This window comes from Limanda limanda, chromosome 3, assembly GCF_963576545.1.
Source record: "Limanda limanda chromosome 3, fLimLim1.1, whole genome shotgun sequence".
In the NCBI taxonomy this organism is placed as follows: Eukaryota; Metazoa; Chordata; class Actinopteri; order Pleuronectiformes; family Pleuronectidae; genus Limanda; species Limanda limanda.
The window spans coordinates 9,368,002-9,391,476 of NC_083638.1; the positions used below are offsets into that span (position 1 = coordinate 9,368,002).

At 41.4% G+C, this 23,475-nt stretch overlaps 3 protein-coding genes across 3 annotated transcripts in view; 2 read left to right on the forward strand and 1 right to left on the reverse strand.

Moving 5' to 3' along the window:
* pde8a (phosphodiesterase 8A) overlaps positions 1 to 4,392 on the forward strand; it is a 39,747-nt gene extending 35,355 nt beyond the window's left edge. The window contains exons 18-22 of the mRNA XM_061068184.1: positions 535 to 752; positions 1,501 to 1,633; positions 2,867 to 3,031; positions 3,164 to 3,293; positions 3,596 to 4,392. Coding sequence (XP_060924167.1) covers positions 535 to 752; positions 1,501 to 1,633; positions 2,867 to 3,031; positions 3,164 to 3,293; positions 3,596 to 3,702 — 753 coding nt within the window. The 3' untranslated portion in view covers positions 3,703 to 4,392. The remainder of the gene's footprint in view (positions 1 to 534; positions 753 to 1,500; positions 1,634 to 2,866; positions 3,032 to 3,163; positions 3,294 to 3,595) is intronic.
* A 3,704-nt stretch (positions 4,393 to 8,096) lies between these two features.
* On the forward strand, positions 8,097 to 16,237 carry LOC132998507 (KH homology domain-containing protein 4-like). Its single transcript, XM_061068193.1, has 14 exons — positions 8,097 to 8,225; positions 9,474 to 9,738; positions 9,839 to 9,958; positions 10,102 to 10,178; positions 10,489 to 10,541; positions 10,638 to 10,834; positions 11,315 to 11,523; positions 11,964 to 12,024; positions 12,301 to 12,358; positions 12,874 to 13,109; positions 13,330 to 13,434; positions 13,951 to 14,036; positions 14,121 to 14,233; positions 14,644 to 16,237. The coding sequence occupies exons 1-14, from the start codon at positions 8,167 to 8,169 to the stop codon at positions 14,772 to 14,774; spliced, it is 1,770 nt and encodes a 589-aa protein (XP_060924176.1). The 5' UTR covers positions 8,097 to 8,166; the 3' UTR covers positions 14,775 to 16,237.
* Positions 16,167 to 23,283, reverse strand: LOC132998506 (fibronectin type III and SPRY domain-containing protein 2). Its single transcript, XM_061068192.1, has 13 exons — positions 23,136 to 23,283; positions 22,660 to 22,952; positions 22,320 to 22,415; positions 21,815 to 22,048; positions 21,285 to 21,307; positions 20,753 to 20,874; positions 19,565 to 19,729; positions 19,245 to 19,379; positions 18,914 to 19,067; positions 18,194 to 18,327; positions 17,743 to 17,875; positions 17,491 to 17,667; positions 16,167 to 16,671 (listed from the first exon to the last, which is right to left on the reverse strand). Exons 2-13 carry the CDS (start codon positions 22,939 to 22,941, stop codon positions 16,422 to 16,424), a joined length of 1,905 nt encoding a protein of 634 aa, XP_060924175.1. The 5' UTR covers positions 22,942 to 22,952; positions 23,136 to 23,283; the 3' UTR covers positions 16,167 to 16,421.
* Between the last annotated feature and the right edge of the window lie 192 nt (positions 23,284 to 23,475).

A 23,475-nucleotide genomic window follows, 5' to 3' on the forward strand; every position in this document is an offset into this window, starting at 1 on the left:
TAAGCTGATTACCAAACTGTCTATTCCTGATCTCAGCGGCGGGATCTTTCATTGGCCTAGCCAGTGAACTGTGAAGTTACATCACACTAAGGTTAATGGATCCCTGAACTCTGCAGACAGCAGACAGTTGGTGGAGATAATTAGAATTATTCATTATTTTTGATGATCTTTATTTATTTGTTTAAGTTTCCTTTGCTAATATTTTTGTACTTTTTACACCCCTGTGACACAACTATCCATCGAGCAATAAATTACCTAATAAATGATCATGAACCAAGTTTTTTGCATTGTACATTTATAATGCTAACAGACGGTGACAGATACACATTTATTATCAGCCAATTGAATTAGTTCCATATTTTTGGAAATCTAAGGAAATCTGCATCCCTTACAAATGCAGCTAAAATAAGGGCAAACTTTTTTTGGATTATCGTATTATTTAATCACAACTCTCTTTCACAAGATAGAGCTACTGCTTCTTCTTCCCCAATATCCTGACTGTCTCACTGTTTTTCATGTCATGTGCACCTCCAGCAAAGTTTGGATCCCATTGACGAGGTGGCTGCCCTGATCGCTGCTACCGTGCACGATGTGGACCACCCGGGCCGCACCAACAGCTTCCTGTGCAACGCTGGGAGCGAGCTCGCCATCCTCTACAATGACACAGCTGTTTTAGAGAGCCACCATGCAGCACTGGCCTTCCAGATCACCACGAGAGACGACAAGTGCAACATCTTCAAGAACATTGAAAGGTGGGAGATTTGCGACGCCTGGTCACCTGGAAAAAAGTTGACAGTTGTCATTTTCTGTTATCTGCTCAACTGAAGATCACAGAATCACCAAAGAGAGAACGGAGTCACATTTATCTGTAAATTAGGTGAAAGCAGTTATGTGAGTGGCTTCAAGTCTGAAATATATATTGTTGTTTATATGTATATATTTGAAGTTGGTATTTAAAACAATTGTTTCCAGAGTTTCTTCAAAATTTTAGTTTTTAAAAACCTCAAGTTTAAAAACACATTCAGCAGTTTGAAAGTTTAGTTTTTGCTTGATCTGTTGCCTCAGTGTAGCGGATTAATGCTATTATCGTTATCAATAATAATGACAATTTGGCAGCTCCATATTCTATTTGGAATCTGTTTAAAGTATTACAATTCTTATGATAAATCGTTTATGATACAGACAGCAAGTGAAGTACAACTTTGTGTTGTGTGTGTGTTGTGTGTGTGTTGTGTGTGTTGACAGCGGCTGGGTAGTAATGTGATTTGAGTCCCAAAGCAGAAAAGCTCACATGTGCTGGTCCCCTCAGAGGGGGAAGGTGAACAAAGCTTCCATTCATCGCTACTGTCATGGCAGTCAGAGGAGGAAAACTGTTCACACGGGTTTCTGTGCTATTTACCACTCTGTCATCTCTCTGTTCCCTCTTTCTTCTCTTCTCTCTCTCCTGCATTTACCCCCTTCCCTCATCTGATGTCTGTCAATCTCTCTCTCTCTCTTTAGGAATGAATATCGAACACTACGACAGGCCATCATTGATATGGTGCTCGCCACGGAGATGACGAAACATTTTGAACATGTTAACAAATTTGTCAACAGCATCAACAAGCCACTGGCTGCTCTGGATGAGAACGGGGTGAGATTACAAATTCAATGAAAATTCGACTGTTTAAAATGTTTCTAACTGTGTAGAAATAGTATTTCCAAATTTTTGCAAACAGATCCGTGTTGAGTCAGAGCAGGAAGAACACACGGAAGCATTTAGATAATTCATAAAAACACATTTATACAAACAAAGTGTGGTCATTGGTGTCACGTGCTGTACAGTACAATGCAACAATAGTGTTAGAGCTCTGGAGATGGGGATACCGGTGCAGGGGACTTGTAGCCTGTTGTTGCCTGGGCACAAATAACTTTGCAGGGAGAGAATTTTACAACCTGGTAACATCTTTCTCATCTCTGTGAGGAATGCTCAACACAGACATTTAAAATTGCTCTTGCCTCTTAAAGGCAGGAATAATACAAATAAATTACCCCTATGATGATTTATCCCTACGTTTTTATATTGAATGCAATCACTGCCTTAAAACGTTAACTTCACGTGTATGAGTTTGATATAAGGTCAATAAAAGAAGGTACAAGGTTTGATAAAGAGTTTTTAGCTATTTTTGTCACATCTTGTGTGAATGTATAGTTAACTTCAGTCATGTTGACACATGGAAACTTAATTGTGTCCTTCTTACAACACGTTGTGTTTTTTTAAGATAATGTATGAGAAGTTGCAATTTAAAGAGAGAAGTCATAAAATAATGAAAATAAAGTTATAATAGTACAAAAATAATTTATTTCAGAAACAGTCACAATAAATCAAGAACAAAAGGAAATAACCAGCAAGGAGACAGTTTCATGCTCAAGTCCTGGTAGTTATGATAATGTGATTCTGATGAGTCAAAAGATAAAGTACTTTGTTGTCGAGTTGCTCCACTTTCCTGTTTTTAACGCAGGCGACAGACTGATCAGATGATTTTCTTCCTCTAAGATGACACATAGCCTAAAATTATTTATCTGAAATCTCAGATTTTTTTTTCACTTGAAGTGTCTCTTATAGCCTGCAAACCATGTGACTGCATGAAGCATGCTCTACGATTGTACATGTGTAACTAATATCTATCACACACTGAATACAGACTCTCCTTTGACATTAAGAAAACTAAGACATTATCTGATGCCGGTGGCAAGCTTTCCCCCCCATTTGAGTTCATGCACAGACACGCTCAGTTATTTTTAAACCCATTCAGCTGCTTTTTTGCGATAAAGAGCTGTCTATTGCCACTAATAAGCAGAACTTTACTTCTCTTTTTTTTTCTAGGCAAACAGTGACGAGGAATCTGTCAAAGGCGTTCTGACGACTCCTGAGAATCGTATCCTTATCAAGCGGATGCTGATCAAGTGTGCGGACATCTCCAATCCATGCAGGCCTTTGGAGCTCTGCATAGAGTGGGCTGGACGCATCTCAGAGGAGTATTTTGCACAGGTATGGAGAAAAAAATGTAGTTGCTTGTCGTGAGAGGAGAAACCTCAAACAGCTTCACTGTGTTTCTTTGTCCTTTATTCTTGCATGTATTACTGTCTGTGATGATCACTCGTGCCTTCGTCTCTGCTACAGACGGACGAAGAGAAGAGACAAGGTTTACCAGTGGTTATGCCAGTGTTTGACCGAAACACCTGTAGCATCCCGAAGTCCCAGATTTCCTTCATAGACTACTTCATAACGGACATGTTCGATGCATGGGACGGTAAGACCACACAGCAGAGAACAGCACACTGCAATAACAATTATTAGTTTTTACTTCCTCCATTTTTTAAAGAGGAAATGTTAATATGTTATTACGCATTTTAAAGAGAGACTTCTGACTCATGTACTCGCACCACATCCTTTCATCGGATTTCGTGGTCATCCACTCACTAGATTTTCTGGAACCCTGCTAACTAACTGACCAATAAATATACACAGACAAAAACGTAACGTCCTTGGGAAATGTTCAAAACAAGTGACAAATCTCATATTTAGCTTCAACTTCTTATCTCTTCTCCTCAGCTTTTGCAGACCTCCCCAATCTTATGCAGCACTTGGACAACAATTTCAAGTACTGGAAAGGCCTGGATGACAGAAAGCTGCACAGCCTACGACCGCCTCCAGAGTAGGCGCAGCCGTGTTCAGCCCTGGGACGCTGCGGTCCGGGGCAGCCGTCCTCTCTCCTGCTGGGGCTTCTCTCCCCCTGCCAGCCCGGCCAGCCAAAAGGGCCTGCTCGCCTTCACTCTCCTGCTTCTGTAGCACGCCAAGCGTCCACACATCCGTCGGTGCAGAAAAACCACAGAAGGACTTCCTGACAGGCAGCTGCAGCAGTAAACGTTGCTGGCTTTACAGCCCTGTCAGATGAGAACTGTGACAAACAGACACGGACACAAATGGCATCCTTCTGAACTTCTTGTGCCTCTCAGGCGATCGCAGTGTAGCTGTTGAAGAGACATAACTGAGAGAGGGTCCTCTTATAGGTCTTTTGGCAAAGCATCCGTCCCCCTAATCACCAAGTGGGCTCTCCTGTTTGCCTGTGAAGTTGCTGTTAAGTAAAAACTGTTTGTTTAAGAAGAAGAAGAAGGGGGGAGCGGATGGAAGCGTGATCTGGATATTGTGTCCAGTCCTTGTCAGACCATATCATCACATGTGATCTCATCCCTGTGCTCGCAGCAAGGCAGGACTGCTCCTTCTGCCCCTGGAGGCCACACCATGAAAGAACACTCCAATGCTTGTTTTGGGCAATATTTTCACGTGTCCTTCAGAAACACATTTAAGTTGACATGTAGCTGTCACCACAGACATATGGGGGGGGGGGGGTGCTTTCTTTCTGGGTCAGGGAGTGGATCTTAACTTTAAGGCCACTGGTGAGAGACGAAAACCTCAACATCATGATCATAGGTAACTAATTACAGATGATTTGGTATGTTAATTTTTCGTAGGTGTTCCATATTTTCTATATTAAAATTCATAAATGAATTAGTCGATAAATAAATAAGAACAAAAAATGAATTTAAAAAAGAGAAAGAGAAGCCAAAGCTGATGAAGACAAATACTACTATAACTCTCAAAAATTTACAATTATTATTCATATGAAGCATTACCATATTAAACATTTTATTTTCTTATCAAAAGTACAGTACCAGTTTGAATGAACACTTTTGTATTGCACTGTAAACAATATTAGAAATGTCTACGTCTCAGTGATTTGTCCAGGGATGGGATGTTGCATTGGAGAATAAGCTGTTATTGTTGATCATCAGGAGTTTGTGGTTGTGTGTGTGTGTGAGTGTGTGTGTGTGGGGGGGAGTGTGTGTTTGGGCTGTAGGTGCGTGGGTGCATTCATTGTTGCAACAATCCCTTACTCTTGGTTTAATGCTGTAAACCGCTTGACATTTGACAACAGCAGAAACATGTGAAAACATTTTGGACTTGAACAATTTTTCTCCCAGAAATTTTTGTATCTGGTTTATCCTACTGAAAAGACTGCCTTATTTTATACAATATTTATACAGTACATCCCACTGTGCAACTGCAACGGACATCTGGAGTTTTTATTATAACGTAGTCAGAAGGTTATGTTCAAGTAAATCTCAATATTTTTATAGACAATGAATTTTACACTGGATTTGCAGCAAATGAGATCAGCCACTCCAGCTATCTGAGTACCTGTGAATTGGATGGCCACACAGCGAGTACACAGAGAACTGAATGGTGAGGAAGGATGTGGATCGCAGAGTTGTCTATCACTGTCTTGAAGCAGTCTCCTGGAGGCCGGCTTGCATTGATTTCTGATCAAACATCATTCTACTTTGGCCACTTGTCCAACGCCCTTATGCACAAACCCAGGGAACAGCTTTTTGTTCAAGTTTGGTTTCAGATTAGGATACTAATATATGTTAAAGATTGTTGCTTATTAAGAATATGTCCTCTTTAAACAGTATATAAATGCCATAACAGCTAAGAAAATGATGGTTAATGAGCTGTATTGACCATGGTTATCTTTTGTTTCTCTCTTATGACAGAATTGTACACTCGATCAGGGGATTTGTTTGTTCCTTCTGATTCACATCTTGGTCTGAAGGCACGGAGAAAATTAGAAACTATTCAATGAAAAATAAAAATAATGTCAATTATAAGCTGTCTATTTCCTGCAACAAGTCTGTGTCTGTCCTCTTATTTGTGTTATCTTTCACACCCATTCTTTACAAGCCTACAGTGTCTTTTACATTATTGTTGTCGTCTGTACGTACTGTAAATGGGACATATTTCGATACCACTATTGAACATTGAACAAATCCAACCCTCCTCTTGCCATCTTTTTCAGCAGTGGTAGAATGCTAGGTAATACCAAAATGGGATAAGCAAAGCCTTCTCCTCACCTGCAGATCACTCCGCCTTAATCATTTGAATATATCGAAACCAAGCAAAGCCTTCTCCTCACCTGCAGATCACTCCGCCTTAATCATTTGAATATATCGAAACCAATTAAAGCATACACAGACTGCTGCTACCCCCCCCACCCCTCATTCTCAAGGCTTGTGATTAGACCAAGCTATTGTGATGATGCCCTTCAAACTGTTGGCTAACTTTTGGGAATTCAATATCTTTAGATCAAATCCTGAGTCAATTCGGAACCTCCCCAAAAGGAATTTCGGATAATAATAATTTCATCGTAATAAGAGAGAGATAAGAGCGTGACAAATTAGGGAAGGAAATGGTGTGAGAGATAAGGAGCCATCAGGAAGTGAACATGGCTTTCTACGTCATAATTTCCAATACTTTGTCTAAAATCACCCACTACTCACTGTATAGTTCACTATAGTTTTCTATATAGTGAGTAGTTTGCAATTTGTAGAGCTCTTTGAATGTTTAATTAGAATACGTATGTCTAGTATAGTGGGCTTGTTGTATCCAAAGACGCCTCATGAAAACTAGTGTTCAACCAATGGTCACTTACTGATCCACATATCACACATTGCACTCACGTTCTAAGATGAGAGGACACAACAGAAAAGCCTCTGATGGGACTCGATGGAAGGCGGCGACCATCAGGAGCCTTGTTTGAAAAGAACTGAAAGCTGCTGCAGCCACTGAATTTTTTCCTATTTATTCATGTGGAAAAATATGCTCAGTGTGATATGAACCAGCTGATGTTGATGTGAGATGTTTAAATTGTGCGACAACAATGATGGACACAGAGGAAATGACCCCAGTCTGGGTTTTTTTTTTTACATTTTGCTGGTGAGTTCACTATTTAGTTATGTACATAGAACGCTCCATAGAGTTAATTGGGAGGAGTGCATGAGCGAGTGGTCTCGGCTGCAGTATTGGTTACAAAATATTTTTTTCTCAAAGATGGCTTCTCATTTTAGGAAGCTCCTATCACACTGATGTATCATCTTCATCATCAAGTTATTTGATGTTATAAAAACAGGTCAAACGTCATGATTGACAGTTGAGACTTACTAAAGATTGATCTGCCCAGTGTGTAAACGAGGCCTCGACATCCCATTCCTTCATCGCTACTGCACGGACTCTGGCTCCAAATGCATAAGATGGCAACGTTCATATCCAGGATATTTCAGCTTTAGTTCTGGCCATTGGGTGTTAGGGCTCGGCACTCGGAATGACGTCAAACCCAAGTAATCTGAGTTGATAGTGTTCCAGTTTAACAGGATCAATGTTGACGTTAGCAAGCAATCCATTGTTAGCCAAACCAGTTCATAATGACGCATTAAGTGGCATCTAACACGTACTGAGTTCCATGGTGACGTGGGTCTGGACCAGAGAGTTGTCCACCCTCAATATCATTGACAACAGTTTATCTAAAAATGACGTGTCAGACAAGTCGATTTAATTCTACCACTAGAATAGAACACATTTACATTGAATCAGACTGAATTGTGTTTGTTTAGCAACACATTTGAATTTTGAATCCAACCCGGGCCACCTTGGTACGTGCAGCTGCCTCTTCTAATGCACACGTGAGGAAGGAGGTCTCTCCATAATTAAAAATGTTTCATAACTCTGTGAATTTTCAACAGATTTTTTATTCGTTTGCTTTGTTCAAAATGCTAGAGGTTGATTCATGTCACAGAATGCTTGGTTATATTATAAAATTAAGGTTTTTATATAAAAAATATGTGATGGAGTTAGAGTTCTATTATACTGTATTTGAGATTAACAGAAATAAAACAATTAGGTTCTAAGTGCATTATTATTTCAGCTGTTATTAAAATGTTGCAAGAAAGTGGCATGTCTATTTTTAAAAGGCACATTTGTGTTTATGTCTGTGTCCATTCTGAATTATAGACACTTTTGTTGCTGATAACTTGAGTGGCTGAAAATCCTGCATCGCTTTAACTTCCATGTTGTTTACACTGAGTGCATCTATTTCCTAACGACCCACACGTGTGACGCTGAGCTAGGCGCAGTCATATCTGTGGGCGCAGTGTTACATAAGGAGGGAAAAACACGTCACTTCCGCCTGGTCACACATCGCGACAACACGTCACAAGAAGTCGCCGGAGCGCAGCAGACTTATGGCGGCCGTCGTCCATCACCGTCAACTCCACTAGAACCTGTTTTTTATGTCCCTGCTGACCCGCTGGAGTGGTGCTATGTCTTCGGGAATGACTGGACAAACACCGTAAGTGTCCTTTTACTTTGTCCGTTTTCACTTTAGCTCGGTTACGAGAGTGTTGCTACACGGTCGGCTAAGCTAATGCTAGCCGCAGTGGAGCGTTAGCATCAGCTAGCATACACGGTCGCGGCCTGCTAATAAATGTTAGCCCGCGAGTTGTGATGTTTGCACTACAAAGTCAACAACAGTTGTGTAATCTGGATGTGTCATCAAAATAACCAAATAATTGAGTAAACATTAGATTAACCCCAAAATGCCGTAAATAGGAAAGTCTCAAACTAGATCATAACGTGCTAGGCTAGCCACCTTAGCTTAAGTGTTGGCCAGCTGTAGCTAACTGAACAAGCTAACTCGCTTAGCTAAGTAGAAATAATCCACAGTTTACCATTATCCCTGGTGATTTGGAGGGAAAAACTCAGGATGTGGTCTTTGTTATAGATATTTTATGAATTCAAATAATTTCAAACTACACCGTGTACTCGTGGTTTCCATGTAACGTGGCGGAGTGTTTAGTAAAACATCTACACAACGTGAGGAGTGTCGTTGTTTACTGTTTCGTCCAATGTTTACTTGTTGTGTGGCGACATCAGCGTGTAAAACTAGGTCAACACATGAAATCTTTGGCCCCTCGTTCATTTTAAGGCTTCAGCTGTTACTGCGGAACGTTTTAACGTGAGAAAGTTGTCATTGAAATCTTGGAAGTTTTCAATAAGAGTAAACTAATCATCTTAAGGCCTGGTCAGTTGGCTTTATTTCATTTAACTTGTGTTAAAGTGAAAGCCCCTACACAGAATTGTGGGCCGGCCCTATAAATGTGAGTGGGTGATTTCCCCATTGCTCTCTAAGTGTATTGCTAGGTAGACGCAGAATTCACCAGGGAAACAAGTTAACACATGTAAAGGACTTTTGATTTGAAACATTCCCAGATGAAATAATTACTCAAAGTAACATGCATATAGTGGGGTCTCATGTGGAATATCAGTTCTTCAGGGTTTATAATTGCATTTAACAAGTGGAGGTAAAGAAAGTGAGGCGAGTGAAGACCATGTTGCCATCACTGATACCCACCTCCCACATTAAATAGCAGATAGAACATCTCTGGTCTATAGTGAAAAGCCTTGGATAACTGCATCTGCTCACAAATCTGTTTTACTACTAGTTGACCTTATTTAGATGTTAGTTCAAAAATGTGCAGGATCTGTTAGTCAATCAAATTTTTGTGTAACGTGTTCATGTGATATATTTTATTTTCAGGTGCCTAAGCAGATGGGATCAGACGACAGTACCTATTATGAGTGTGGACGTGAGGCAGCAGAGAAGCAGTGAAAATGCAGCCCATCCAGTCTCATTATCTGGAGTCATCGGCACCGCTGGTTCAACTACGACACTTTCCCAACAAATGGGAGAAAATCCTGCGCCTCAGGGAGGGGTTGAGATGGCTGCAGCCATGGCTGCTAAAATAAATGCCATGTTAATGGCAAAAGGAAAGCTGATGACTCCTCCTCCGTTACTTACAAAGGTACCCAAGATTCAAACGTGTGTCACCGATAACCGCATGTCTTGGTTATGCATTTATTAGAGGACTTACTGTCTCCTTTATCATTCCACATATGTTTTAGGTCACTCGAAAAGTGCCTGTGTCAACCACCACAGAAGAGATGGTCGTCACAGAAGTCGACATAAATGATGTACCGATAAATTGTCGGGACCTTCTTACTAAAGGCAAAACACAAGAGGAGGTGAGTAAGAAGTGAACATGGCAGTGTTGCATTTAAAACACCACATTACTTAAGAAAATTGGACAATGAGGAAATAAGTTGTATTTTAACAGTTTGAACAAATGTTTTCTAAAAATGCGTATTGTTTCTATCATGCTTTTCAGATCCGGAAGTGTAGTGGAGCAGTCGTCTCAACAAAAGGTCATTTCATGAGTGATACTGAAAAGGGGCATGGAGTAGGGTATGTATTAAGACATGATCTTGTCCTTGCAAAAGTAGTTATCCACAATTTAAGTGTCAAATCACTAGATTAAAGACTAGGAACATGTTTGTAAAGAAATGTATATTTTTATTTTTTGGACTAGTTATAGCTATACAAGAATGTGTTGTTGCTTACTTTCTTGCTGAGAAAATCAACAAATGTACTAGCAGTGCAATGTCATCAAATAAAATGCATGTTCATATGGGATAACATTCTAAGTGTTTCAATGGTCATGGGAAAAATGTGTGTAGTTCTGTGTTCATGACTTTTCTGATTTGCTTTCTTTTAGACACAGACCCTTGTATTTGCATGTCCAGGGAAGGACCCAAGATAACGTTAATAGTAAGTGGCGTAGTTGATTTTAATGTTAAATATGCAGAATCTGTCATTGTTCACATTTATGTATCAGACATCTGAGTTGAGTTTTCTTAAAATCAGAGGCTGTGATAAGGATAAAAGAGATCATCTCTGAGGACCTGTTGAGAGCATCAGCATTATCAGGAGGACGAACGGTGCCGGTAATGCCTGCGCTCACACTCTACCCTCAGCCCCCCCGGCCTGTTATCTCCTCTTCACCACGGATGTCAAACGCCAACTCAGTGCCAGGACATCGGCCTTCAGCTCCTTATTCTGGGGTAGGTAAAAGCCCCTACACAGAAGTGTGGGCTGGTCCTATAAATGTGAATTTCATTGAGTGGGTGATTTTCTCATTGCTCTCAAAGTGTATCGGTAGGTAGTCGCAGAATTCATCAGGGATACAAGTTAACGCATGAAAAGTACAGGATTTGAAACATTCCCATGAAATAATTACTCAAAGTAACATGCACATAGTGGGGTGTCATGTTGAATATCAGCTCTACATGGTTTATAATTGCATTAGATATTACAAGTGGAGGTAAAGAAAGTGAGGCGAGTGAAGACCATGTTGCCATCACTGATACCCACCTCCCACAGTAAATAGCAGATAGAACCTCCCTGGTCTATAGTGAAAAGCCTTGGATAACTGCATCTGCTCACAAATCTGTTTTACTACTAGCTAACCTTATTGAGAAGTTAGGTTAAAAAATGTGCAGGATCTGTTAGTAAATCCAATTTTTTGTTTGTCTTATCCTCAGAGTTTTGTGCATACAAAGATCTTTGTGGGTCTGGATCAGACGTTGCCTTCATTTAATGTGAATGAAAAGGTTGAAGGTCCGGGAGGTTCGTACCTGAGTCACATCCAGACAGAGACGGGGGCTCGAGTCTTCCTCCGGGGAAAAGGATCTGGCTACATTGAACAAGCATCAAAACGAGAGTCTTTTGAGCCTCTTTATGTTTACATCAGGTGTGTTCATGTTAAATGCTCTCCCTTTGCAAATGTGTCAAGTTCCCTGTCGTGATCATTTAAAACTAGACAAAACTAGTGAAGCAATACCTATTTACATGAATCCTATTTTAAAAAAAATCCATTGAGTTATTTTTAGATGTTCAGCATAACTTTCAACCATTTTAATCCAGCAGTTGGTGAAGAAGATTAGAAAACCTGTTTAAATCACAAACATGCTAAGACTTTGCTCACAGGTCCAAACTGAACCGTATTTAGAATAGAGCTAAATAGATAGCAAGCTCCCATGAATTTAATATTTTGTGAATATCCACATTACATTCATTGCAGAAAATGTTTTGAATCATGGGTGAGTTGAAGGAGTTACCTAAATGCTCAAACTTGTTGGTAGTCTCTGACCTTTCCTAAAAGTATTTCATCAAATATAACTTGTTTTACAGTCACCCAAATGCAACTGGATTGGACTCAGCCAAGAAACTCACTGAAAGTCTTCTGGAAACTGTAAGTTTATGATATCTGTCATCATAAATAAAGTTGTGGAGTTGATTGGCATTTAATCAAAGTCTAATGGGAGGTGAAAGAAAGTGAAGCTGTTGAAGTGTATAGTTTTCACTGATACCCACCTCCTAAAGAAAAAGTGGTAGCGTGAACCACCTGATCTTCAGAGATAGGTTTTGCGTGCTCTGCACCTACCCACAATTCAATTATTGAAGATGTATCACTAAAGCCTTTTTGGATTTCATCCAGGTATTTAAACATTTTTGATTTTCCCCTCAGGTGAGAGAAGACCATACACGACAGGTGTCGGTTTACACGGCCACAGGCTCAACACAACGTGAGTATTCTGTCACGCACTGTATCTGAACAGGCAAATTCCAACAGGGTGCCCAATTAACAAGGTACTAACAGACTGCATTCTTCCTGTGGTGATTAATACTTTGACGTAGGGGTGGGCGATATATCAAATATACTCTATGTATCACAACTTTTACCACGTCATGTATAAAATGAATATCGCGAACATTGAGTATAAATTGTCACGTGAATGTTTTAAGAAGCATGCAATTCTCCATTCTCAGAGCAGACAAGCCCCAGCGAGTTGACTAGCGTTCAGAGACAGTTTGTTCATTTATTTTGAAAGCTGAACATTTTTACAGTGATTTAGAGATTTTATGTTATCGTCATGTAGCCTAACAAAATTGCAATATGTGTTTTAGGCCATATCGCCCAGCCCTACTTTGACGTCAGTAGTGGCTCAACGATAGGTTGAAATAGTTGGTCAAATTATTCAGAGCACCCTGTTATCGAGCATACATGCTGTTAACGCCACATTCTGTACTTTCATTTCAGCATACCCAGCACATGGATATCCCCCTAATAGCAATTACTCTAGCCAAGGGTCCTGGTATAACTACCCAGCAAATGGGTATGCTGGTGGCTATTCAGCGTATCCAGGAGACCGTGGTTATTGGAGTAATGCAAATGGTCCACCAAGTCATTCTAACATGTCGACAAACCCTCCATCTTCTCAGGCAATGGTTCAGTATCCGGTGTGTCCTAGGAAACCACATCCCTATCTCGTCCAGGTAATTGATTAAGCTGCCACGCGAACCATAGAGAGCACCAGTTTAAATCGGTGCACAAATCACATGGTTCATAAAATGGGTTGTTAAAGGTTTCTACCTCGTTGATTATACAGTACTCCATACAAAGCAAGTCTTTTGCGTAGTTACAGTTTTTTTTTTTTTTTTTTACAACTCTGCTGCAGCATCAGTGTATGTGTTTGTTGGATTTTATCTACTTCAGGGCCCTGGCAGCAGTGAGACAGTGGAGCCCGAAGAACCTTTAAAGACCCCTCCTGACTCGGAAAGTCCCAAACGTCAATTCCATGAGGCAGCTGAGGAGGAGCAGGTAAGCTGAAGAGTAACACTCGCACATATGATTATGTGATTTGTATTCATTGATCGATCTGTTAACAGTTATTGTTGAAACCTTGCCTCTATTAAAGTGTGAATCTAAACCACAAATCAGTCACCTATACAAAATTCACATAAATGATTGTGTGTAAAATATCAGTTTGTTAGACATGCATGCATTTTCTCCTTATTTAAGAGTAGTTGGGTCACAAGTTGCATAAATGTCATACCATCAAATTACTGTCCATAATGCAAATAGTTATTAAACAAGGCTGAGTTTAAATGGAGTAAAAGGAACATTTGATTCCAACTGGTTCATTTCTTCAGTTTTATTGTCCCCACACATGCAAACAGGGGGTTCTTTTAGCGAACAAAGCTAAGAATATGATTTTGATTAGGGTAAATAGAACATAAACTGAATACAACTTGGCCTTTCAAATAATTGGAAGCATTTAAGGTTTGAAACTAGCGTTTTCACATGCTGAAGTTAAAAGTTTACTTTTCATTTCAGCCCACCAGCCGCCCTGTAGAGGGTCCTGCTCATCAGGAGCCTGCACTTCCTGCCTCCAGTGCTCGAGAGGAAAAAGCTGTAGAAAGGTCTGTTAATAGATCTCATTTCCTTTGTATGCTGTTCTTCACAGATCTTGTGTCGTGTACCTACTGACATTCTTCTCTCTCCAGAATTCTGATGCCGCCGCCACCACCGCTCTTCGTGGCTCCCGCCCCCGTTGCACGCAAGAGGCCGAGAGAGACAGACGATCAGGCCACTCTGCCCGGCAACACCGCGCCGATGGGTATGCATTTGTTTATGTCCTAATATTCTGAGTCTGATTACTGGTGTCTGTTGCATGAAATGGCATCTCCCCCCCCCATGTGGAGGATGGGGGAGGAGTGGGAGACCTGTGTGAATCTCTCCGCTGATAGAACCCTCTAACACTGTCTTCTTGTATATGTTTTTTGTCTTTCCCTTGTTTTCTCTCTCAACATGTGTCCCCGGACCTGCCTGTTTTGGATGTGTGCTGTGCTGCCGTTTGATTTGATATCTCCCCCCCCCCCCGGCTGTGGATCAAACGAACTCAAAAACCACCGCTAACATGGGGCTCCTCAATGGGTTTCCTTTTCTTTCTATTGCCTTGTCTCTCCCCCTCTTTCTCTCCTTTCTACTTGTCTCTTCTCTCTTTCTCTTTTTATTGTGCCCCTACAGGTGTTCAAGACGATGTGTGCGAGAAGAAGTCAAAAGAGGACAAAGATGCGTCTGGGCTTGTGCCCTATGGAGGAGACTCCTCTGATGAAGAGGAGGAGAGGACACACAGCAGTAAGAGCGATAGATCCTAACCCTTGCCCTTTCCCGTCCCCACAGTCCAGGATACTCTCAGACTAACTCTACAGTCAGTATGTCTCTGCAGTTCTCAAACCCAGACCCCATTAAAGGAAAAATCCACCTTTGTGTTATCATGCACTGTTTTAAGACTACACCAGTGTTTTTTCATGATTTACTGACTTAACAACCAATTTTGGCTTGCTTTTTTCTTTTCTCTGTAAAATAAGTTTTATTTTCTTCCATCCAAGCGGATAACAGTTGTTCATTCTTCTCTCTGCGGTATTAAACCCAACTTGTTTGCAATGTCTGGTGTGACTCTGACCGCAGACATCAGTGTTGGGCCCAATGACGACGCTTCATGAGGTCAAAGCTATTAATATGGCAATGATCAAGACTGTGCAATCTTCATTGGAGATTGCTGAGATGATTCATCACAGATGCACGACACAATCACCAAAATAATATCAAAACATAGCTTTTTGTTTTGACAATAAGTTACTCCCTCCCTCACTTGGTGTTGTAGGCACGTTTTCTTGCGAAAAACCCACTTCTACCATTTCAAATGTTGACTGATGAATTTATGGCTTCAGCTGAAAATGTTTGCCTGATGATAATGGACCCGACTTTCAAAGAAAGACACTGACTACAATGCTACACATGGAAAAGTGAACACAAACATCGCTTTCAAATAAAGGAATGGAGTGGCTGACCCTGTGTTATTCCACTTCAGTTTTAAATTCCTTTTATGCAGTTTGAAGATACTTACAAAAACACTGATGTTTCGTCTTTGAATTGGCACCAACTTCTGATGTTTGCTGCTTTCCTGGACTCTTAAGGGTTTTACTTTTCTTGTCCTGTTGTTTTTCCTTTGTGCACATTTTGTTAAATTTGTTTTCACCTAGCTTCTCAGAATGCCTCTTTGATCCCTCACACATTTGGTGTGAGCCTGTTTTAGCCAAAGGTGTTTTTAAATATCCACCTACATAGCAAATGTAAATATAGATGCCCTGTAAACTACAACGCTGTTATTTGTGCATTTTGTTTGTGGCCACATGACATAAAATGCCACACATTAAACACATTTTGTGGCTTAATGTCGTGTAGGACCTTGAGGATGTGCTTTTAGAGAATACAAATCCCCTTTGTGTTCCTGTCTTGACGTTTTCTCCACCTCCATTAAACAAATGGGTCCAGAGAAGCACATCATCAGAAGCCAACAGTACCCATGGTGGATTTTTCCCTTTTTAAATATTAAACTTTATTTTCTCTTAACACCTTCATTTCTTAAAATTTCTTTTCAATGCATCTTGTTAATCAAACCAGCTCCTTATTTCCTTATTTTGGACACATGGTCTGCTGCAGAGTTACTGATGATATAAGAACATATTGTAAAATTCAGTGAGACTTCTTTTCTTATTTTGGAAAATGGTGTTTGCCTGTTCCCATGGAATATTATAATAAAAACAACTGAAAACCACTTATTCTGGATCACACACCATTTCTACTGCAGATGAAGAAAAGCAGATTTCTTTTTATTAATGATTTGTCGGCTTTTCTTTATTGGGGATGTCACAACTATTTTTTTTTTAATATAACACCAGAGTTATTCCCCTTCCTTCCAGGCTTTTATTTCAGCAGGAGTCTAGATAAGATGTCGGGTGTCAGATGAATGTGTACTGTGGGGCCTCTATGCTGTTGTGGACAGTGAGAGCTCCTGGGTTGTCCAGGCTAAAACAAGGCTGGACATATGTTTGGAAGTGACAGTTGAAGGTGTGTAGGTGTTGTTCCAGAGCCACGTTGAAAAAGGACAGAGTCCCCGTCTCGTAGTCCAGCGCCACCCCGATCCGCTCAGGGTTCACTGTGATCCTCAGGTCAGGACTCCAGCCGTTGTGCAGAAACTCATATTTGTGCCTAAGGGGGAAAGAAGATTGATCAGGGCTTGTGTGATCGGCTCCTCGACATGATTTACTAAACATGACAATTCATATGTCCTGTTTTTTTCCAAGAAGAGTTGTCATAGCAACACTTAAGGTAAAAATGTTCTTATCTCTGGGCGTCTGTCTTAGATGGGCTTAGTTTTTTTTAGTGAGGAAGGGAATAATTTTCTTCAGGCTAAAAATACCGTGTTGGCCCAGTTTCTGTGAAGTCGTCGTCCCTGAGAGCCTCACTCAGCTAATTCAGTTTGACTGAAAACTCTGCATCTACTTGGTTTATGCAGTTCTGTGAAAAAGCCACTTCCCAATACGCTTTCTCAGCTAAACAAAGGAGAATAAACAGTGTTGAAAAAGTGTTTCGAACTTTATACACGTTTAGTTCTCGACATACTGTTAATGCCATTTAATGTGGAATTATATTATTGCAAAAAGTATTAACCTGAATTTATCTTTTATTCTTTCAATAAATCCAATATGGAGAAAAGTATTGAGTTCCTAACTTCCCTTTGCCACAAACTCATGACAAATGAAAATGACCATAAAACAATAGTTCGGAAAATATGTCATGGGTTTGAAGTTATGTGGGTTTGTGGGATCACATTTAATCCTTGGGTTTTCCACAAATAAAAAGTGATTTAAAGACCAAGAAATGTACAAACTGCATGTTTTATAACTGACTAATGAAACAACTCAAAATACTTGATTTATAAAGTATAAAACTCAATTGTGTCGAGCTGGTTTTAAAGCTGGCTTCTCTGAGAACGTCCTGATGAATCCACAGACGTTGAGCTGTTACCTGGACGGAGTGACGATGTGTCTCATACACCAGGACGTGTTGTTGGCTCCGAGGTACGAGCTCCTATCTGTGTCCTCGTATGCAACTCCGATCCGAAACTCCGTCCCATCGTCCACCTCCACCTCCCAGTAGTGTCTCCCTCGTACTGGAATCAGATCTCCCAGCACAGCCACACATCTGCACACACACACATCATGATGTCACACGCTGTATATTCATTTTAAAAAGGAAATCTATACAATTCCCATTTACCTGGTGAAGGTTCTGTCGTCTAAGGCCATGGCTCCAATGGGAAGCTCCTCATCTCCATAAAACATGGAGAAGCCGTCCTCAGAGAGGGACAGGCAGGGATGAGCTGTGTCTTCCAGGAGACGGAAGAATGTTCCTGACCAGGACAAAGGTCATTGTAAGAATTAGATACTTCTCTTTCCTATTTATATATCTTCACGTATATATATATTTTGAGGGCATGTCTTGACAGCACAGGCGTGAAATGGGCCGAGAGAGTGAGGAAGACATGCAGCAAAGTGCCGGGAGGGAATCGAACCTGCGCCAGCTGCAGGACAGGACAAGTCTCTGCATATGAAGCACTATTTACATGTTAAATGCAGGACTTTTACTTGCTTCTTTCCTCGAGCAAAATTATATGAAAACTTCTTTGACAAAATCCACCATGACCAGGCTGATCCACGCTGACTCTCACCTGTTGTGGAGACGGTGATGACGTCACTCCTGTCGCTGGGGCCGCCGATGTTGACCGCTCGCACAGACATGAGGTAACCGCATCCTGTCTGCAGCTGGATCAGACACTGACAGGTGGGCACAGCCACTATCGACCTGCAGGGGAAACCAACAAGACCAGGGGCTGACATCACTTCCTTTTATAAACACTTGAAATGCAGAATAATGACACATTTTTAGACTTGATTTTTTTTCTAAACCTGCACCACAGTCTAAATAGCATTAAAATAACATCCTGTCTCACAAATGGAGGTTCGAAGGCCCTTTGTCATAATTAGACCATGGACTCATTTCAATTATGACCGTTTTAATTCCTCCGTGCAAAAACACATGTACAGATCTTTTCAAATAAATGGTTTGACTCTTCTCTGAAATGACTGCATGACCCCAAACGATAGGACAGAGTTTTAGCTGAGGCCCAAAATGCTGCAGGAGCCGGAGCTAAGAATAGATTCTTTCTGGGACAGAGTGTGTCTTGATTCAGCAGCTCTTAAAAACCACGGGGCTTCAAACATCCCAAGCAAGCACTGACACAGGCTTTTGTTTATGGACGCATCGAAGCACAAACGCACTTTTAAAAAGGACAGCGAGGACTAATAACGTCACTGGCCTGTGAGACTCATCTGCGTTTCCACTGGAGCTTTCACGTCAGCGAAAGAACAGTTCAATCAGAGGTTCTTACTCGGTGACGCCGCACTCTGTGCCGTCAGAGCCCATCTCACTGAGCTCCACGGTGTAGGAGTCCACAGGGTTGGTGTTCCCTGACTCCCAGCGGAGCATGGCCGCCTCTGGGCAGCTGCTGCACTCCCTCTGCTTGATCACTGGAGGCGACGGCACTAGTGTAGAGTGAGGATTCAGACTTTATTATCATAACCATCAATCACGGTAGGCCAGGGTATTTACAGAATGGAGAGAAATACATGTGAAGAGTGTGTGAGGGGACGTGCGGATAACAGAGCATTTATTTCAGCTGTCACAGGTTCATGTAGAGGTGCGGGGGGGTCATCTATTACCTGTCATGTATAAGGCCTTCTCACTGGCCGGGCTGATGCCTGTGGTGTTGGTCGCCGTCACCCAGAGCTCGTACTGGGAATCGGGCAGCAGACCTGTCACAGTGCAGTGAGTCTCCTTCACCTTTACTTTGCTCACTGGGAGGGAAGCACAGATTTCATTGGGAGTGTTACTAATCAATCATTCCATCAGATTCCCACATCAATCAATCAATCAAATGTTATCTGTATAGCCAATGCATAAGGCACATCAACGAGATTCCCTTTCCAGCAGTAGATGGTGTAAACGTGCAGTCTGCAGACGTGTGTGTCAGGTGTTGTACCGTGTGGTGCACAGGTGCTGTCTGCCGGCGTGTCCTCCAGCACCGGTCTGTAGGACAGCTCGTAGAACTCCACCGTGTCGTCGGAGAACAGGCTCCAGCACACGCGCAGAGACGTCTGGGTGGCAGAGCCGGGCGTCTGGGGGTTGATCACCGGGGCGGATGGAGCTGTTTGCACATTGGAGACATTGTTAACCAGCTGTAAGAGGAGAGTTGAGTTTTTACATCTTGTTCTATAGTTTGAGCTCATCGCTGACACTTCTGTGTTTCTGTTACCTCAGACAAGCAGCTGATCTCTTCACCCCTGTCCACTGGTTTGTGTTTAGTTATTTTTCTGTAAACAGGATTACGCAACAAGCTATTGGATTTCCACGAAACTTGAGAGTATAAACGGAATAGGGGTCAAGAAAGAACTGATTCAACTTGGGGGCAAATACAGGAATTTTTTAAGATGAGGGATGAAAGGAGAAGAGTTTCGATTATGTCACTTAAAAGAGGAATTGACATATTTATTTTACTCACAAAAACTCAAATTAGCCACTTCTTGAAATAACAGGATTTGGGGTCTTTTTTTTGTTTTTTTTTACATTTTCACCAAATAATTCATGGATCTTGATGAAAAAAGTTAATAGTTAATAATTGTGTAATACACTTAAATGAGCTTACACAAAAGCTCCAACTGAACTTTTCCCTTCCATTATTCCTCTAAAGGGGAATTTGTGCTGTTTCCTCTTGCTTGAATCGTCAGCATCACTTTTGCTTTCCCCATTTTCAGCATGTCCCAACATTTATGACTCTGATTTCACCTTTTCTGACCAAACATCTTTCTGCTTGTGCAACCCACCACCTGCCGTCCCCACGATTACCTCCTGAGAGTTTCCTGCATCCACCTGCCGGCTTTACTCCAACACCACCAGTGATCTGCACTCTGGGGGTCCTGTCCTATCCCCTATCGTCATGTGGGCTTTAGTGATGATGGTTAAATTGTTGGGGCCTAATCAACATCGTCTCATCTCTACACTCAAAACTTAGTCAATTGACACTGGTGCTCAGTGGTCCCTGTCCAGACCACCACAGATTCCTCTATGCTGTAATCACAGACTGTTCAACGTGTCCAAGAGCTCAATGTGTCAGAGGCAACTGTGCAGGTAACCATAATAAAACTGAACTTCTTCTCTTTGTAAATCAGACCTGGAACAACATTGATGGAGTCCATCATGGTTTTCACGTCTGACAGATCGGCGATTGGCGTGTCGAACTCGAGACGTGTCGCCAACGTGAGGTCAACCTCCTCTTTGGCAAACTCCTCCATTCTGGTCAAGGATCAAGAAACAAGATTGAACTAAGTTGCAAAGAAGCTTGTGTTGTGTAATGTGTTGTGCTCGAGCTTAAATGCTCAAGATCCACTTATTAACTTTTTCTTTGAGCTTTCAGACACATTTTGTAATCTTCCGCTATAAGTGGAACTTGCTCAGTTGTCATGGAAACAGAGATTTGTCAAGAAGCTAGCAAGTTTATGTCAAACTGATTTTTGCAAAGCGAAGACGACTTCCCTTTCACACTTTAAATGTCTGTAATTACATAACATTAGTCTGAAGCTAAAAACACCATCAGACAATAATGCATATTGTGCTTCTAATAGATATGACATTAGCCTGTATCAATAATGATGTGTCTGCAGTGTCACACCATGCTGAATACTCACTGAGCAGCATCACATTACCTTTTCATGGTGGGCATGACCATCTGTCAACAAAGGTGAAAATAAAGCAACTAAACAACAGCGTCAATTAATGAACCTCACACACGATTTCCACTAATTTAACTGTGCAATAAACTATTTCTCTAAATTTCTGCAATTCATATATGTGCAATACTGTAACACAATATATACTGTTTACATTGGATTAATCATTTTCTACAGTCTGTACATGAACTTATACATTATATTGACTGAGTGTCTATTTTCCCTATCCCCTTCACTGCTGCAAATGTCCCCATAGTGTGATTAATAAAGGATAAACGGATCCAATCTTATCTTAGTGGATAAAGTCATCAATATTTAATTTCCATAATCACTAATTAAAAAAGAAACCTTGACTGGGGCCATTTATCATCATGTATGCAACTGTATTTGACTCCCAATTCATTTTAAACAGCTGAACCAAAACCTTCCGCTAATCTTAACCAGGACCTCAGAAACTATGTACGGTTATGAAGTAAAAACACATGTACACACACACACACACACACCTGGAGAAAAAGCCTTTTGTCCTGGCTGCGGTGGACCTCCTGGGCCGCCTCGATGAGCTCCTTGGAGGCGTCCAGCGCTCGGCCACAAGCGAGCAGCTGGTTGTACAGAGCCTCCAGTTTGCTCTTCTTCTCCTCCTCCAGTCCAGCCGCCCTCTCGTCATATCGCTGAGACAACGTCAGCAACACATCGTTGTAGTGCTGCTCCAAGTGCTGCTCCTTACGGCCAAAGTTCTCCTGTACACACATTCATGCGATCAGCGTGGCAGCGTGGAGAGATTTAGACATTTGTTATGTATAAAGCAGAAGAGGGAGAGACAGAAAGTGAGGAGGGGGAGAGAGATCAAGGAAGGCAGAGAATGAAACTGATGTGTTTGATTCTTTGGGTCAAGTAACAAAAATAAGATCTGACATCTTGAATCTGTCTTTGAGTTGAATCAAACAAAGTAAGTGCTTCAAAATGATCACGCACCAATAGAATAATCAAAGAGGATGTTAAATCTGTTACCTCCACAGTGAGAAAGATTTCCTCCAGATGACCTGCAAAGTTCTCCATCTCGCCAACCTTCCCCTGCAGCCGATTCCTGGTGGTGCCGATCTCTGTCTGGAAACAACTCAAAGTCACACGTCTACTTTGCTCTCTCTTATACACTCGAACCATTTCTCAGCAAGTGTTTGTCCACATTGCTTAAAGGTTCAGTGTGTAGAATTTAGTGACATCTAGTGGTGAAGTTGCATGTTGCAGCTGAATTACTTCTCTGCAGTGTTTTGGTTTGACAGAAGTCAGATAAATTAAGGAAATGTCCTGATTCATTCATAAAAGGCCAAATCAGTGTCGGAGTCCCTACCTCAGTTTCTCCATACTTAAACACATCATCTTCATCATCATCGAGTCCGTCTTCCGCCCCCGTGGGAGAAGGACTGTCCTCACAGGGCTCGAACCGAAGGGAGTCGTCTGTGTCGACGGAGAACCTCTGGAAGGTGGAGATGTTCTGGGTCGCCCTCCTTCCTCTGTCTGATGCCCCACTGTGGGGATCCATGGTGCTCGGCCCACGGCTCAACAGCTCCTGGTGCTCAGCCTCCTCGGTGATCACATCCAGGTGTCCTCCTCGGATCTCAAACAGGTCCATGAGGAGAATGACTGTGGGACAACAGAGGTTTGCAAATCACTGTAAGTTTCTGATACAAGATAATTTGAACTCAACTCATTTTATTCTTTAACTATAAAACCAGCCAGTCAGAATAAGAGAATATTATAAAAACAACAGCTTGAGTTTTTCTCTAAACCTACATTCTTCATTCACTGGAACACAAGCAGATTTACCTGAACAGCTCACCGCTCCAGTCTGTTGTGAACAACCATGAGTGTCCAACAGCTCGGAGCAGTTCAGCCCTCGACCAGAGACAGAAATAGATGGGACTCAGATTACTGTCACAGGAATGTCAAACATCCACAAAGGGAATAATCAGTTATTCAGTAAAACGTTGCACTAGTGAGAGGTTTTTGTTTTGTTTTGACACAATTGTTAAAAATAAATAAATAAAAGGAAATTAAATGAATGAAAAAAGTCTGTTTGTTGATTCCGATGCTATTAAGAGCTGGAAACCCCCGAACATGTGACTCATAGGTTAAAGTTCAACACACTGCCATCATGATGCCTTCG